This window comes from Dromaius novaehollandiae, chromosome 5 (assembly GCF_036370855.1).
Source record: "Dromaius novaehollandiae isolate bDroNov1 chromosome 5, bDroNov1.hap1, whole genome shotgun sequence".
Classification (NCBI taxonomy): Eukaryota; Metazoa; Chordata; class Aves; order Casuariiformes; family Dromaiidae; genus Dromaius; species Dromaius novaehollandiae.
Genome location: NC_088102.1, coordinates 19,153,688 through 19,171,677, shown reverse-complemented (window position 1 = coordinate 19,171,677; position 17,990 = coordinate 19,153,688). Strand labels below are relative to the sequence as shown.

The 17,990-nt window shown below is 36.6% G+C and overlaps 1 protein-coding gene across 4 annotated transcripts; it reads right to left on the bottom strand.

Moving 5' to 3' along the window:
* Positions 1-1,314: 1,314 nt before the first annotated feature.
* On the bottom strand, positions 1,315-17,970 carry ATXN3 (ataxin 3). 4 transcript variants are annotated; one of them, XM_026111727.2, is made up of 12 exons: positions 17,505-17,839; positions 16,985-17,067; positions 13,659-13,823; positions 13,090-13,134; positions 11,790-11,875; positions 11,276-11,342; positions 8,525-8,612; positions 8,141-8,273; positions 6,838-7,013; positions 6,285-6,408; positions 4,813-4,901; positions 1,315-4,119 (listed from the first exon to the last, which is right to left on the bottom strand). In XM_026111727.2, the coding sequence occupies exons 3-12, from the start codon at positions 13,710-13,712 to the stop codon at positions 4,025-4,027; spliced, it is 957 nt and encodes a 318-aa protein (XP_025967512.1). In that variant the 5' UTR covers positions 13,713-13,823; positions 16,985-17,067; positions 17,505-17,839; the 3' UTR covers positions 1,315-4,024. The 4 variants fall into 4 exon arrangements, with proteins under 4 accessions (XP_025967512.1, XP_025967520.1, XP_025967505.1 ...); XM_026111735.2 differs by lacking the exons at positions 16,985-17,067; positions 17,505-17,839 and adding an exon at positions 17,846-17,970; XM_026111720.2 differs by lacking the exon at positions 16,985-17,067.
* Between the last annotated feature and the right edge of the window lie 20 nt (positions 17,971-17,990).

Sequence of the window (17,990 nt, the reverse complement as noted above, 5' to 3'; positions counted from 1 at the left end):
AGAAAGTTACCCATTTGAATGCACATTTAGACTGGGCCAGTTTAAATGTATTAAGTATTAGTCTTATTTGAACAACTGATTGCTATGTGTAGGTGGAGAGTGCATATTCCCTGTTAGAGTGTTTTTAATGATTTATGAGTAACTATGCAAATCTCTGAGGAATTGTTTAATATAAGATAGCAGTGGCTTATCAAATGAGTGATAGCTAATTTAACATCTGAACACAAAAAAAGTTTCCATTTCAATTCCCCCCCCCTTTTTTTTTTTTTGAGTCCATTAAAACCAATCTTAAAGTATGTGCTAGTAGTATGAATTGTACAATAATACACCACCATTTGTATGTTTTCAGCATGAGGTTTGCAACACTAACTAAATTCCAGAAAGTTTCAGATGTTTTAGAATAACAGGAACCCTTTCTTGTTCAATTTTAAAAATAATTGCCAGTTTTGTAATAAAACAGAGCAACTTGAAAGTGACAATGTCTGAGATAGAATTATTTTACTAGACATGTGCAGAAGACGTTTTAAACATGGCCCTCATCTCCACTACCTACCATTTTATAACAGATGCATTAGTCCAATATTAAAGAATATCTGAGATTTATCTTCATATTAGTATTAAAGTGTCACTCTAACCCAGAGGTTTATACACTAGTTGAAGTCTGAAGTCTGCAAAATAACAACATGAAGAAGTACATTTTAAGTGAAATATGTATGCAACCCACTGCTTCTCTTTTGTTAAAGATGTTTGGATGGCACAAGAAGCTCAAGCATAGGAGAGCAAGCCAGTATCATAAAGCAGATTAGTTTCAAACTCAGAAAAATTTTAACATTTATATAATTCATATAAATATCAGCAGCACATAACAGTAATTGCATTCAAGCATGACTGCAGTCTGACTGTAAACACTTTTTTCCTGCCCTCATTACAAAAGCAGAGCAGTTTACAGAATTACACTTAAAGAACTTTAACTTCGTAAGATACCCAACATGACTATCACTCATTCCCCCTACCCCTTCTGTTTCTGTAGGCAGAAAAACATAAATGATGCCACATGGACCATTCACTGTGAGCAAAAAAGTAAAGTCTGTTGGATGAGTAAGATGTAAAGTTCCTTCAGATATCATACTGCAATTAAAAATATTATGCTAATTTAAAATAGACTTTGGCCAGAACTGCAACTGAGGAGAAAAACCTTTAGCTTCCCTGAATGGGTAACACTAGGAATAGGCTCTAAATTAGTAAACACCTTACACGTCCTAGTTCAGCCAAATTGAGAAGTGCTTATTACTAAAAGAATGCACACCAAGCAAATGAGATCAGCTTTTTATTGACAGCTTCTTGGCAGGTCCACACATCTTGAAGTTTAGATCTCGGTTATAAAATGTATATTGTCAACAGACAATATTAGTCTTTTCCTTTGGTGCAGTTAACGTACATAGCTTAAAACATTACCTCTGAACTGACTGACTAAGCAGTTTCACCTACTTGAGTGAACTTGACATTCCTCCAAACATCAAATTGGTATTTGCAGAATGACAGTTTCTGCACAGAAAGGAATACGGTTAGCCGTGTAATTGATTCACATGGTTGTGATTCAGGCACTCTTACTTTATATTCCTTACATATTAAAACACTTGGGTGATGAAGTGATTTGAAAAATGATAGGAAGATTCAAATGTAAGATTCCATGCTTTAGTGATTATGAAAACATGTAATTGTCACTGGGTTATAGTTAATGCAGTTCGATGGGCTTAGTGGTTTTTAAGTACAGGAATGCTATACTATATAGCTATATAAATGATAAATTTTGATGATGATATTCTTATAACAGAGGATAAGGTACCAAGTTCCAAGTACTGATATCAAGTAAGTCTTAAAAAGCTTTGCCAGCCTATACCTATTTATAGAAAGGAAAATCTTAATTCAAAAATCAGTTTATGGCACAACAAAGGAAGGGAAATTAAAGCTGTGAATAATTTCCAGACAAGCAAAAAGGTAATTCAGTGCTTTACAGATTCAGTTTCATGTAAATTTCAAACTGAAAGCAAAAATCTACATCCTGAAAAATGCAGCATTTCAAAACGGCATATGCCTACATATAATTTTTTTAAGCCATGGTTTGGCTTTATTATTTTGATATGTTATTTGAGATGATACATTACAGGAAGTTAATTATGTGCATAACAGGATCATTAAAAGAGTGATAAAATTTAAAATCAATTTTTGAAAAGTAGTGCTGTCCCGTGGCAAAAATCTATATTGCCTTACGCATACAAGTGGTTCTGCTGACATCAGTGGAAATGCAGCACACAGGAAAACAGAATTTAGCCCATTTATTATAATAATATTCTAAGCTATCAAGAAATCATTGCTGTAAACAAATCTTTACTGAGAGGTAAAAGCCCTTTCATGTACAGTACTACTAGATGCTGAATGTATGTTTCCCTCCAACTACCCTGCAGTTAATAATAATTTTAATTAAATGTTACTACTGTGCAACAACATAACTTTAGAGTATTTTGATAAGGAATTTAGGCTTATTTTCAAAAGATTATTCTTAGAATGCCTGTGCTGTTAATGGAGTACAGCTTGCACACTGGATCCACAACATATTTCCATATAACTTATATGTAAACAGAATTTGTATTTCAAGCACCATATAGGAAAATTAAATGCATCTGAATTGCTGCACTAAAGTTGAAAATCAAGTTTTGTCACCCTAGTACACATTCATCCTGGATATCAGAGTAAATGTCTTACAATAGAATAAGCTAGCTCCCATACTTTGTTCCCCAATTTTCCTCAGGATCAGAAATAGCATGATAAAAAAAATTGTAAGGTGCATGAATAAAGGCCATTCCTGAAAAAGCTGCAACATTCCGACACACACTCATAAAAAGCATTTCAGAAAGAACATCCACACAGACATAAATATTCAGTCTTAAAAGAGCTACTTGCACAGGGATCATTTCAGACTGCAGGAATGCACCTTGTGTGTGGCACTGATTTTATGGCACCTAAATCTTCCACTTCTCCTTTCTCCTAGACTCAGTTACAACTTTATCACATTGAGAGGCCAGAATGAAGGGCTGAGCTTAAAGAAAGGGGGAAAAAATAAAGAAAGACTCCAGAAGAGGTAAAAAACAAACAAACAAAAAACCTGTTAACCCAACTGATTACATATTACTATGCTGGTAGAGACAATGGCATAACTAGACAGGGCATTTAAAGAGAGCTATCTGCCCAAACACAAAATGGGAAAGCCAGAACCCTACTTTATGGATCTAAAGACTTCATAGATAGAACTGAAAGTAAAAACAAGAAATGTTAGAATGTCAGAAGCCATTAAAAGATTTAGGAGTAACATTATAGTCAACAATTTTCTCTTGAATTGCCAAGCACTAAATTCAGGTTTCGGGAGTCAGGTTTCTCTTATCGAATAGGTCATTTCACAACTGGATAGCAGGACCAAAAAAATTAACGTTATCAAGTCGTGCCTGAGAAAAATCACAAAATAAAGTTACCTAAGATAAACAGAACTCTTTTTCGCCATGTAAAATGGGTGGTTTTTTTTTTTCATCCAAAAAGGAGTAATTTATAAGCACAATATATAATTTGTATGTATTTTTTTGCGTAAGTGAAGAAAATCAGTTGATGCAGTTTTTTTTCCCCCTAATTTACAGATTGTGTGGACTTCTTCAAAAGAATTTAATCTTGCTTTTTAAATGCAAGCTACAGCTACTAACTTCTTACATGTATCTAACTTTGTTCATGTTAATAGTTCAAATGATTTTAATATAGTTACTCTTGTGAACAGATGTTCTGTAGTAGGAGTGCTATAATTCTCTAGAACAGTGCAATCTTCTTGGTATTTGCAGATTCCCTCTAAGCCTCTGACTTCTTGCCCCCTTTTCATTCCTGCTTCCACAGCTCTGAAATGAACCCTGCTTTGCAACATCCACACATTAAAATTACAATGGAGTTTTAGTGTTTTGACAACAGAGGAAAAAAAGTTGTGATGTCATTTCTTCTCTTCTGTATTCAAGTGGTTTCTAACAGTTTCCAGAGACATATTCATGGCTGCTTGAAGCATGTCTTCTTCACTCATATCACCTCCTAAAGAAAATAAACATATACAATTTATAGTAAATACACAGAGCTAGTGCTCAACTGTAGCTGACTACCTTCTTTGTTCCTTTTGTCTACATCCGTGTTCTCCCCTCAACCCCCCCAAAGTTGTTTGGGTTTGTTTTCTATCACTATCATTGAACATTTTGCACTTAGCTTTCCATGGTCAGTCTATAACAAGTAATAGATGTTAATTTTGTATCACCAATACTTAATACGGTTTACATACTTATTTTCTACTAAGAAAATTGTAATGATTGTCAGATATTTCTCCAAGCGCATAAAATTTTATGAAGATGTTACAAAAAAGTAAAGTCATTTAGAAAACAAATTGTTGGCACAAATCCCATTACAGATTATGATTTGCTACACTTGCTCAGTGCAAATGAAACAACAAAAAGCAAACCCAGAACTCAAGTCGACTAGTGGTGGTGCTGTATGTTTTGAAATAGGATATTTACATTCAATCGAGAACAGGCTTTTCAAGAAAGTGATCCTCTCCTTCACTGCTCAAAAGGGTAACAGCTGTGATGCATATATAGCCTGAACAGCTGTTGCAGGGAGGAAGTAGGTAGACGAGGAAGATGAGAACAGGACAAAATACAATAGTGGAGAAAAAAAGAAAAAACCCAAAACGCTATAGCTATATCAGCATTAGAAGTAAGTTTAAAAAAGGAATACCTGGGTCAGCTTCCAGGGTGCTTGAACTTCTAGTTGGCTTATCATGTAGACTTTGGGTCTGATCCTGCTGCCGTAGCTGCTGTTGCTGCCTGAAAGTTACAAATTTATAAAAGAATAAAATTAACATCAATATGAGATCTAGTTCAATGTTTTTAGTATCATGTACAGTTATACCTTTATACTTTGAGGAAAAAACCCAACCAACCACACACACAAACACACACACACACAAAACATACAAATCTGATATGGAAGTAAGATTCTTCGGCTTTTATATCAGGCATTCACTTCAGTGTACTATGTCTTTTGACAGTTTGAATAGCAGTTAAAGCAGAAGAAATGAAACTATCACCTAATTTTATAATGGTGGTTTCTAGAACTGTAAAAAGGAAATTTTAAAATTTAGGCATTTTGCATAATATTGTAAACTTGCATACTGTATGATAGACTAATTCCTTTTTCTGTAATAAAATTGAAAGTTACAAAGATTTTGTCACTGCTTGTAGCATTTTGTCCTAGACTTTTTCTTGGCTCTGAAAAAAATATCAATTATGCCAAGGTACTTTAAAGTACTATGGAAAAAACAGTAACTTTTTTTTTTTTGAACAAACATGAAGAATGCGTCTATTGTTTTTTTAGAATTAACAGCACCCTATAGGAGCAACCTAAGCAGAGGTTTACACTGGTAATGTCTTATTCTCTCTTACTGTCAGAACAGAATCTGAAGAATTTCCACCTTACAAGTCTATTTCATTGTAAGGAAGGTCAAGAGTGAAAAATATACCCTATTGTTTGCTACAGTAACACTCCTGCACCTAAGTCCTTTCAGCTGTGCCCCCCTGCTAACCTCCAGGTATCTACTCTCCCAACATTACATTCCTATTTTCCCAGAATTCAGATTTCAGCATTGTTATCCTCTCATGGAATGTCTCCAACCCCTGGCATTTCTCTTGAGTCTTAATTTGCTCAATCTTTAGGAGATAGAGGTAAGTAAAAGCTACAACCATACACCAATTATATATTAAGAATGTGCAATTATATATTAAGAATACTGCAAAACAGAAAAATACCATCTAGAGCTCTTTCATGTGATGCACATTAGATGCCTCTTTACCAGAAGCAGAATCTTAGAGTAAGAATATTTTCCTCCAGGAAAGTAATTCTCAATTATTTACAAGACTTCATGCAAAAATACTTTTATACCATGCCCGTTTTCTTTCATTCACAAGACTGCAAATGTTGCATTACTAGCAGGTCTCCTTTTATTTATAGTTTTCTTTCCAGTCATTACTTCATAGTATCTCATTCCTACTATCTGGGAACAGTGAAATTCAGGTACCATTAAGAAATCTTGTTAGGAGATAAAGGTTAAGCCGGACCTCAGCCAGAAACCCACACACTCCCCCAAAAATCACTAAATAATAAGACATTTGCTTCCACTTGCAATTTTAGTTTTCTATCAGCTACTTTACTTTTCGAAATATGCTTGTCTTCTCCTTCGCAGTTCTTCTGAAGAAAGGGAGTCTGACTGACTGGTGTGAGGTGACTGTGGAAAATTCTGTGGTACCGAGTCCAAGAACTCACTTCGACGACTCCCTAAAAGCAGAAGGTGATGCTTTAGTCCACTAATTGCAGTGAAATGGAGTTTGGAAACAAAGTATAGTTTAAAACCCTCTCTTCAAACTTGGCAGGAGGAAAGAGACTTTTGGTAAAATAAGCACCGAGGCTAACTTCACTGCTGCTGTTTCTCCTCACCTTAGGACTGTTTCCCCTTCCCTCCTGCCACCATTTGACAATTCATTTTTGCTTCCCAATGATGAATGCTAACATGAAAAGTGGCAACTTTTCAAAAAGCCATAAGGAGACAGCTACAGGAAAGACTGGATTATTATTCCATGCCTCAAAGCCAGTCTTTTCAGAGAGCCTAAAGCATGAAGAAGAAGTGGCTGACCAAAACAGATTTTGGTAGCCACTGTACCATAACCAGTAAGAATATTTCAAGTGACATTTAAATAACCACTGCACCTTGCATACTGAGTTGAATGGCTCTACGAAGATCAGCTTCTTCATCTTCCATATCAATTTCCTGCCTACTTAGAGCCAGGGCTCTTTGAAAATTCTCCTCATCTTCATCTAACATGCCTGTTCCATCAAAAGGATGGTTAACCTCTATTGCTTGGTCCACATCACTTTTGGGCAGCCTGTAAAGTTGATGCATTTAAAACATTCAGTCAGAGATAATGTTAATTTTTATTGTGAGATTTAACAGAAATATTTTGTATTGATATAATTACTTTTTTTTTAAGCTTCGAAAAAAACCCATTTCTATTGTGATAATTCCTGTCATGTAATCACAAATTTTTCATTTCTACCTGAACAACAAAAGCAAGCATAGCTCTTTCAGCTGTAAAAATGAACATATATGCATTGTTTGAGGGTTGCAGTATGTTGACAAGAATCTGTTCTATAGGAAAAGCTACAAGAGCTATAATGCTATAAAAAGCAGTAACACTATGTTTTTTGAACCTATGCTATTCAGTTATGCTGACAGAAAATAGTGCAGGTGGTCTTTTCCTTAGGAAGCTTTGAGGACTTCACGCTAAACTATACATGCTTTTCACATCACAACCAAGTAGTTTGTTGTTCTTATACCATCAATTTACAAGACTGTATTTTACATACCAAATGGAAGAAACGGTAATGAACTAGTTCTTCTGAAAACAAAAAGAAGCCTAAGCTTTTTTTTTTTTTTTTTTAAAAAAATCAGTATGCAATTTATTCACTGTGGAAATGTGATAAAATTACTGCAACAGTAGTTCTTTATGCTGCTAAGAATGCATTTTATATTAGTAATATGTATCACAATACAGCACTGCTGCAACATTTACAGTGAAGTTATGCCAAAAGAGAGTAACATGATTTATAGTGATGTTGAACTCAGTTATGGGATTATCATGTTTTTCTACTTACGATGGAATGCACAAGCCAATCTTAATTCTAGATCAGTTTAATATTAACCATAGCTTGGTAAGATTGATGCACTCCACTGTAAATGGAAAGATATTGTAACCATGCAATTAAGGTCTGCATTACACAATACATACACACAGGGAAACACTGAATTCTTATTACAGTAATTTTGGTCCTCTTACAAATACTCTATGCTCTACTAATTTGGTTTTATTGTGTGCAATAGTAGTAAACAATGCACTGAAGACATTTATAACTACTTCACAAGCGTTCTTAAAGGTTTTGTGTCCATGTAGGTACTAGTCATGAAAACCAAACATGTTGAACATTACTGAAATGAAATCTCTATTTACTTTACCTCTGTTCTCTTGACTGTGCTGTCTCTTCTCCAATTAATTTTGGTCGCTGCATCTGCTGTACCCGAATCATCTGCAATAGCTGATCAGCCTCACAGTCTGGCAGGTCACCTTTTACTACGAATATGGAATAACCTGAGAAAAATAAATTATAAGTCTATAACATAAGGTGCATGCATAAATATTCTAAAATGTACACTACATGGAAGACAACAATGCATGATTTATTACAATATAAGGCTCTACCTTTCATTATAAGAACTTGGATTATTTCACTATTTCAATCACAAAGCTAAGGGTAATTAACTGAATACAAAAGGTCTAACAAATAATGATTATTACCTACTTTTTATTAATGAGATTTAACATCTGCAAGTTACTATTACCTTCCTGTTGTAATTGAGCCAAGAAAAGTGCAAGATATGTATCTGATATTAGTTCTGGACCCATCAAGAGAGAGTTCAAGTTAAACCACTGTAATTAAGAAAAAAAAAGGTTTGAGAGAACAAATTAGCATGAAGATTACTTGGTAATCCATTTCTGTACAATGTGGTCATTTTCTATGATGGAATATCTGACTCAATCTAATAAAATGAATTATCAAATTAAAAGTCTTTTGAAGCACAATACCTATACTGCTAAAGGTTACCCTTAAAATACTCTTCAGCCAACAAGAGATCTGAAGTGAGAAAGCGTTCAGTAACGGGAGAGAGCATGCAGTAACTAGTACCAAGCAAACAAACGTTAAAAAAAACAGAAAAAAAATCTAAATATAATGGTAGAAGAATTATTTCAGCCATAATTTTTAAAATACTACTTAATACTGGTTTTAAAACTGCTCAGAAATTGATATTCAGAAGGAATAAGACCTTCACAAGTCCATAGTATATCCTATTATATTAATAGAGACAGGAAAGTGAAGAAAAGTTGACTATTTTCTGTTAAAGGCATTTTAAGCACGCTGCCTTTAATAGATGGTGATGCTGAAAATAACACTGTTTAATTCTCTGAGAGCATTTTTTTAATTAAAAAATTAATCAAGCAAGAAAAATCAACTTGAATTTAATATGTCGATAACACAGCATAATATTACAATAGGTGAGACTTGAGATAAATATACACAGATTACTCCCTGAGCAGTCCCAGAGTTCCCTGAGCAGGGTAATGAATCATTTCTAATACTTCTACTAGAGAAAAAAATTTACTCCATATGGATGGAAAAATATTCTACCTTTAAAACTCCATACATACCATGCTAAATTTGAAGACTTTTTTTCTTAATATATACCATACCCGTTCAATATTACTATATTTTAACCAAGAAGGACCATTTAAGATGGCAGAAGGAGAACTCAGTCTCCATTCTACAAAAAAAGATCTCTCTGCCCAAACTTCCAATAATATATTGAACATATGTATTCATACACTTGCAGTCAGGCCCATCCTGTAATTCACCTGGAAAACAGGTAAGTGGCTATCTACCATTCTGTCATTCATTCACTTACTTTCTCACTCAAGAAAAGCCCTTTATCACTAGAAAGAGGTAAGAACACAAAGAGTGTTGGAGTGGGGAAGGAGAATTAGAAGATTATGCATGCAAGTATGATGGACAGATTACAGCCAAACATTTAAAAGGGAATGAGGAAGAAGATGATGTGGGTAACTTATTTTGCTATAAATGTAATAGAAAAGAATTGGGTCAAATCACTAAGCCAATATTTGCAAGAAAAAGATGCCCCCACTCCAACTTAAAGTTTTAGGCTAGAACGACACCTCACAGAATTCCAGCCTACATAGTTGTACGTATAATAAGGAATTTTCCCCATGCTTTTAAGCATTTTGCTTGGGGAAAAAAAAAAAAAAAAAAAAAAATCAGCCATACTTTGAAACTAAACCAGAAGAGCCAGTAATATTCTGTAACCTTCCCAGCTATCAGTTCTAATTAAAGCTAACTGCAACATAACATGTTTTACTCTTTTGTTAGCTTGAATAATTTTCTAGCATGAATTCTCCAAAGCCGCCAAACCAACTTCTGCTTCAATTTTAGTTTTCTAAGAAGGTTTCCTAGAAGGCTTAATGTTCCATCCAGCTTTTAAAAATAGAAACATGAGAACACTGCAGTGCCCTACTAGGGATTGAGGCAGAGAGTTTCTCTATTCAAAAGTAAAGTTTTATATATATATATTTATATATATTTATTTATATATATATTTTTTTTATCTGGATGACAACATAGGTGACCACCACTTGCAAAACAGACCAAACAGCTAAACTGACTCTTGTCCACTACTGTAGAATTAAAAAGTTGATTTCATGAATGTTTTCTATAACTTAATAATAATAAAGAAAAACCCCATTTATGTTGTATGAAAGCTTATGGAGAATGATCCAGAACAATGACTGGCTACTGAAATAAACACTGCACTGGGTATTAAAAGATAAAAGGGTGTGACTGTTGAGTAATGATATATGCATCACATATCTGTATGGCCATCCCTCACCTTCAAAAATTGTCTCTCATTTCTAATGCAATTGCTTCAGAAAGTTTTCTAAAGTAGTGGAAAGCTGTGCTTCTACTTTCTTCCAACCTTATCCTTATGAATACTCTTAAATATTGGCAATCATACATATTAAAAGATATAATGTATTAATGAACTTTTCCTTATACCCACTGGCCATGCGAAAGAGCAAAACACTACTGGCAACTTATTTTTACAGGGTCAAAAATTTAGTGCATTAAAATAAACTTGCATGCCACAGGGATCCTAAACCATGCCCAAGATCTTCTTGTCACATGCATGACTTTTTCCACTATTTTTCATGTGGGAAAGAAAGGAAGACTTAGATGTTACACAGACTCTACTTGAACTGCAGTTTCCTAGATGACACAGATTCACTGGGGAATTGATCATAAGATCTTTCCCCAGACTAACACTCAAATCTGCCTGGTGTCTTTGTGACAACAAAAGTTTACTCAACTTTTTTTTTTCCCCCTCTTTTTTTTTTTCCTCCAATGGGATACTGCTAAGGCAAATTTCAGCAAAAGCCTGCAAAAGGCCAACACATGGTCTCATTGCAGCCATTTTTTCCACCCCCACTCTGAAGTCAATTTTTAAATAAAAAAAAGACAATGTCACCTGTTTTCCTAACTTTCGAACTGTAAACCAGTGTTCCTTATAATTACAAATAAATGATTTTTCATTTCTGTAAAAAGAAAAACAAAAGGTATAGATAAAATTAAATACTCTAATATTGGACTGCATAATAAAGTTTAAATTCTTTGCTACCACTAATTTAAACTTAAAATACTAAAATTAAGACAACTGTTGATGATACAGAGTATTTATACTGCTTTTATAACTTAGAATATGTAGGAAGTTGTCCATTTTGTAACGTTGACAGTACTGAAATCTCAGTGTGCCTGTGATGCCACAGATACCGAGATGTCATGAAGGCACAGAGGACAGATGCTTGTGTACACCCCCAGAAGACAAAAGTTACAAGCAGAGGGGTTAAAAACTAAACATCAGAATGTAACAGGGCTTGAAATAGTAATTTTAAAGAAACAGAGTTAGAACAAATTTTCAGTATTATTTTTCTGTAAAATGAAATTAGAGTGAAGAAAAAAAGAAAAGAGAAAAAAGGTCTTACATAGGGTCGATCCCAAGCCTCTGATACTCTGGGCTGTTGAAGAGGATTAGTTCTAAACCCCAAACTTTCAAGGCATTGCTTATAACCTGTCAAAATAGCACTTTTTGTGAGTCAAACTAGTTTAAGCAGCACAATCATTTTAGCTACTATAAAAAATACTGTTTTCATAAAACTGATTTTAAAGTACCTTTATGAAAAACAAGCCTCAGAATCACATTATTCAAAACATTATTCAACTGTCATGAATCCACATTCACCATAACATGCATACCACTTCTGAGGGGAAGTTACAAAACTATTCAACTGAGAGGTGTTTAAAAAAAAAAAAAAAAACTTAGTTTCCCAGACAAAGTTGTAACTCCACTTCTCAGACACTTCACACATTTTTATCTCTCTGCCCTTAGTGTACCATCGTGCCCTCTCCCTCACCCTGCCAATACAAAGGCATCCCCTCCCACCGCAACTATTCGAAATCTTGCGCCACTGGGATGGCATGTTATCAAAATCAGGTTCATTAATATTGGTTTACTGCTAATGTTTTTTAGGCTGACTATTGTAGTCCATTTTAAAAAGATATCCATCAAGACTTTCAGATCAAACTGAAGAATTTGAAGTTTGTTTCTACTATGCTGCAAACTGTCATATAACAAAACCCTGGACATTATTACAGTTTATAGACTTTGCCCAAACCTTATGACTTCTTTAAATAGGGATTTTCCTACATTTTAGGAAATTTCAATGTCATTTTAAAACGTAAGCAAGCAAATTCAAAAATAAAAGGTAAAACTCTGACAATAACTCTTTGAAAAATCTTCTGTAATAATACTGTGATAATACTGAGTAAAGCAATGATGAGGCAAAGAAGTAGGATAACAGGAAGTGAACTGGAACACAGATATTTGCAGCTTTTCCCGTTCTGCAGATCACAGTGCTAACTCTGCAACCACTGCCAAGGGCTCTGTACTCTATAATCTGAGAACATCTCAACTGTTTTTTCACCTGCAGTTTATGGAAACCAAGGTCTACCCCAAAGTAATTAGAAGAAGCAACCAAGAAAGCAAGTTTACTGCCAGCAGGCATGATTTCGCAATTCAGGGGTCTGTATTTCTTTTTAAGTCTTTAAGGGCCCAAAAAGAACTGCAAGCCACTGCTCTTAACGGTAAACACTCTGAAGATTTAGAAATCCATCACTTCCCCCGCCCCAACCCCCCAGGTGAAAAGGCTGATGGCATTTAAATTATGTTAAAGAGGACATATATTGCATAAAGAAAAAATTGTCACAGTATACAGCCATGCTTACTTGAATTGAGAAGAATCCACTATCATCCATATTTACAGAAGGCTGCTGCTCAATGTGAGGTTGGGAGAGAGAGAAAAGAGAAAAAATGATGTAAGCATAAAAGGTCAGCAAAAAAGAAAACTGCACACACTTAAAGCAACAACTAAATGCATCCTATTCTGTAAGGATAATTACAATGCCCAAATACGCTTATTAATAAAAAACTCAAACCTTTATATTAGAAATGCTCAGTGCTTAGAGGAGAGACAGGCATCAGAAGTTCTGTTCCCATCTCTGCCACTGGCTTACTCTGTGACAAGTGGCAAATCTCTCATCCTTCTCGCCATGCCTGACCTCCCTACCTGTAAGATGGAGATAATGTGTCTTTTATAAAATTATTGTAAAGCTTTATAGCAAACTTCGAAAATGCCAGATCTGAGATGACTGAACAAAAAGGGCTATAAATTTAAGAAGTTTTAGTCCTGGGAAATAAGCATTCTACAACTGCACAAAAATATCAGGTACGTACTACACAGTACTATATTTCAAGGAAACAAATATCAAGCAACATGAAATTTAAAAGATTTTACCTGTAAAAATGTTCTGTATTCTTCACTAGACACTCCTCCCTCTGCCATTCTCATTCTTTCTTCCTCATCCAGCTGCTGTGCAATAGAGGATAACTCAACAGGACTAAAATACTCCCCTTGTAGCAAATTATTCAGACAGTGCTGAGCACACAGTGAGCCTTCTTGCTAACATTGGAAAACAAAACAAAAATACACAAATGCCATTTTAATGTTTTGCTCTGCAAAATGTTTCAGCCATTTTATTCTGGCAAACTCCCCTTGTTTCCTCCCCCCACCCCCCAATACAATATTTTCTTCAGATGTATTACTCTGAAAGCTTTAGAATGCACACACAGAAAGCCATCAGTTCAACAGACCCTCTCCTCCCCACATACTACTATATTTCTTCAAGGGAAATAAATTCCAAGTAAAAATGCTATTTTAGAAAGCAATGTAAAAATTGCCTATGGCATGACTAAGTCACACGAAGACTTCGGGACCAGCAGGACAACAGATTCTGTCCTCTTCAAAACCACTACATGAAAATGAAACATTCTTGATCTCTAATTCCCAGTGACAAACATTCTCTGTAACACATACTCTTGTTCCATTAAACTTTTTTTCCATGCCAGGTGTCACTATCAGCAATCTGCTCTCCATATGTGGCTAAAGAAAAACAGGCTGTTAAGACTTTGAAGAGATTTAGAGCATAGATCTACAGAATTTCTCTCTTTCATTTAACGTTACTCACCCAATTCAGGTTATAACCAGTTCATTTACTGCTGAGAAAGTGATTAGAAGCTGGAAGAGCAGTAAAGCTTGTTTTACACATAAAGTTTATGAATAGGAACCATGTAAAAGCAGCTAAAACATACTGATTCTAAAATCTTGAAGGGAAAGATGATGAGGAAAAAAAATCAATTCAGCTTAAACAATGAAAATATTTTTTGTTGATAAACTACTTAAATGCAAAACACTTTAGATACTTTGTTATGTATCCAGCACACTGGAGATAACACAAATGTAATGTATCATTTTTAGACTATCAACCTAAATTAAAAATTAATAAATTAGAAATGCCAGTTATCACTTTGTAGCATAAGTAAAAAAAATAACTGAATGGATGTATGTCAAGCTCTTTCATTCTCATAATTAGTGCAGATAAAATGCTGTTTTGCATAAAAAAAAATCTTTAAAAAATTGGTTTTCACTGGCTACTAAAGAAATAACTAAACTACACGTGCAAGATAAGATTAATATCAGTTTTTGAAATCATCTTTGCCATTTTAATCAATGCTCCCTATTTTTATTAATAACTCTAATGTTCATGCACTCTGAAGAATAAAAGCAAAAACAAAAACCCCAACCAAACAAAAACAAAACAAAATCCCCAAAACACAAGAGCATGCCTTGGAGGAATATTCTTTAAGCTTCTATGACAGCCTCATTCAAACCATATGTACAAATCTCCCATGGTTCATCCCATAAAGCAGGAATCTCTGAGATTTCCTTTACTCCAGATAAGGAAGTTTTCCTAGGGCTTCATCACCCAACTAAGCAGTGAGCAAAGGCTGGACCAGCTGTACAGCTGGGGTCCAGCAGAATTCAGAAACCTCCTTCTCCACAGTCCCCCTAGCTCATGCTCTCCCACAGCAAGAAACTCCAGACTCCCCACCAGTCCCAGGCCCTCCAGGACCACATCCCTGCTGCTGGTCATATGATACAACTAAAGCAGAGGAACCTGCTTAAGAATCACAAGTTTCTCCACCAGAACTATACGAAATTGATTTAAGAACAAGGAGAGATTAAGGTCTTTGAAAATGAGTTGTACGACAGCATTTAAACATGTTTCACTGAAATGGCATTTGTATATTTGTACAGAAAAAGTTTTATCTTAAAACATCATAACATTAATTTTCATATGCATGACTTGTACATATTAAGGGTAAATGCAGAAGAGAAAACTGATCTTACAGTTTGTAAGAAAAATTAAGTTCAGGGTTTTTTTGTGAACACCACTTTTTCCATAATCTGAAGTCTCCTTGTTGGAGATGTAAAGTTGCTGCGCTGCTTTTAGCATTTTCAACCACTTGTATCTTATAAAAGCAAGGGTCCAATTTTAAGATAGTGGCTCCTAAAGCCTGGAGGAGGCCTACTTTAGGCATCTGCCATTCTCCAGTGAAAAAATATCACATTGCTTAGGTCTTTGTTTTGCTAAAGGCATTCCTATTTCCTTTATAAATGCCATTTTTTCCATGCCTCAGTTTTTTTAATTGGAATATCTGAGGTGTACAAGTGATGCACACACACATTCAACATTCTCAATATCTTGTGAGGAACTGAGATAGTGCACTTGATGAAAAAAATACCACCTAAGGGGGTGGGGGGAATAGCAGTTGAGTCAGATTTTCCCTAGAATGATAATTACAACAAAATAAGATAAATTTGAGTACCAAGTATTTTTAAAACAGGCAGTCATGCACCTTAGTGACTGCACAGCTAACTTACTAAAGCATAGTTACATCACATTCAAGATGTCCCAAGAGCATTAAAACAAACAAAAACCCCCACCCCACAATAAGAACCAGTAGCAACTATAAATGGCAATTGGTTTGTAACTTTGACTGTATTATGCTCTAACATTTTAACCTTGGCATAGTTTTATTATCCCAAAACAATAAAGCAATTTGCTCAAAAATACTTTAAGTTACTATTTTCTCATGTGACAGGTTAGACTAGATGAGAGAAAGGTACACTTGTTTTGAACTTGGTATTTTCAAATCCGGACTGGAAGTCAATGCCACAGTAGCACAGGCTATAGTGACCAAAATCTAACACTTGTCCTCTGAGCAACATCTGTTTAACACCATAAGTGCTTGCAAAGTTCTGCTATCCAAACCCAGTTTGAGAAAACACTCCTCAAGTTATACAAGTTTCTGAACATTAAAGTTTCTTTTATAAAGTTATCCAGCTAGCTTGCTTGAGAACGGTGTATAAAAATTAGTATTAAACTTGACATGATAAAGATGTTGACACATTGGCAAAGCACATGAAGACAAGAGTACTCCAAAAGCACTGAAGCACAAGTAGTTGCTATCTGGGAACCTAGATAAGTCACAAAAGTTAATAGAAGCAGTTCTCCTCCAAAACAGGAAACACTGTTCAGTGCACAGAAACACTGCACATGAAGTAGGATTTCCTTAACAGCACTCCCTTTCCCTGCTGGTCAGACAACCAAACCAAGCCAGGCTAGGTGAAGAGGAGAAAGAACACAACAGGAAGAGTCTAAAACAGTCCTGCCTGCTGCTGCCCACCATCACACTCACTTCCCAGCCACGCAAGCTCACCTCCTCTCAAGAAAGAGAAACAGCTTTAGCCTGCACTCTTCCATAGCCGAGGTCCATTTTTAAAGGCCCAAGAAAGGAAGTCACTGCATGAAAGGAAACGCCGAGCCTCGGCACTGGCCTTCTTTGATCTCCAGTATCACATTTCCTTTTCCCAAGCCGGCAGACTTGGCAGAGCCAAGCCGGGACGCAGGGACCGGCGGCACGGTGCGAGGGGGCAGCTCTCCCCGAGGCAGAGGGAGCCGAGCCGCCGCCCCAGCTCGGCCGCTGGAAGGCTGCCAGGGCGGGCAGCGCGGCGCGGCGCGCAGGGCCCAGGCGAGGCGCGCCCGCGGGCTGCTCCGGAGCCAGCGCCGGGCGCGGAGACCTGCCCCGCACAGCTCCGCGGAGAGAGCGCCCCAGGCCCGGCCCACTAACACCGCGACCCTCCCCCCCCCCCCCCCCCGGCCAGCCCCCAGGCGGGCGGACACGGCTTCGCGAGGAGCGGAGGGGATGGAGCCCTGCCCTCCCATAGCCCCTCACTCACCCGCTCGTGGAAGATAGACTCCATGTTTATTGTCAACGGCCAGCACCCTCCGCCTCACGTGACCCGCCGCAACCAATGAAACCTCGCTTTACTGGGCGACCCGCCGCAGCCAATCCGCGCGGAGCTCTCCTCCCCCCCGCCCCCGCCGGGGCGGTGCGAGCGCTGCCCGCCGCGGAGGCGTTTCCTGCCGGCCGGGAGGTCCTTCAGGGCCGCTCCGCCACCGGCATGAGCTCAAGCTCCCCCCAAAATTCCCTGCTCACTTGAAAGCTGTTTTCTGCATTTCCCTTGGTTCAGAAATTTAGAAATTACAAAGAGAAGTCAGTTCCATTGCTGTGTCTTACCGCCTGTCAATCCTTTTCACTTTCCTGTTCTCATGCACTATCACAAAGCTACAGTAGCGCCACTGCTGACATCCCAAAGAAACACGTCTAAAGAAGAAATCTAAGGAGAAAACGGTTCAGATTCGATTAAAAATATATAAACACA

Bases quoted from the DNA above. Each gene is read 5' to 3' on its own strand.
- ATXN3 (XM_026111720.2), bottom strand. From the start codon at position 17,528: ATGGAGTCTATCTTCCACGAGCGG. The intron at 13,135-13,658 runs GTAAAATCTTTT...CACATTGAGCAG, and splicing joins AATACAGAACATTTTTACAG to CAGCCTTCTGTAAATATGGA. The intron at 11,876-13,089 runs GTAAGCATGGCT...CTATTTTGACAG, and splicing joins GTGGATTCTTCTCAATTCAA to GTTATAAGCAATGCCTTGAA.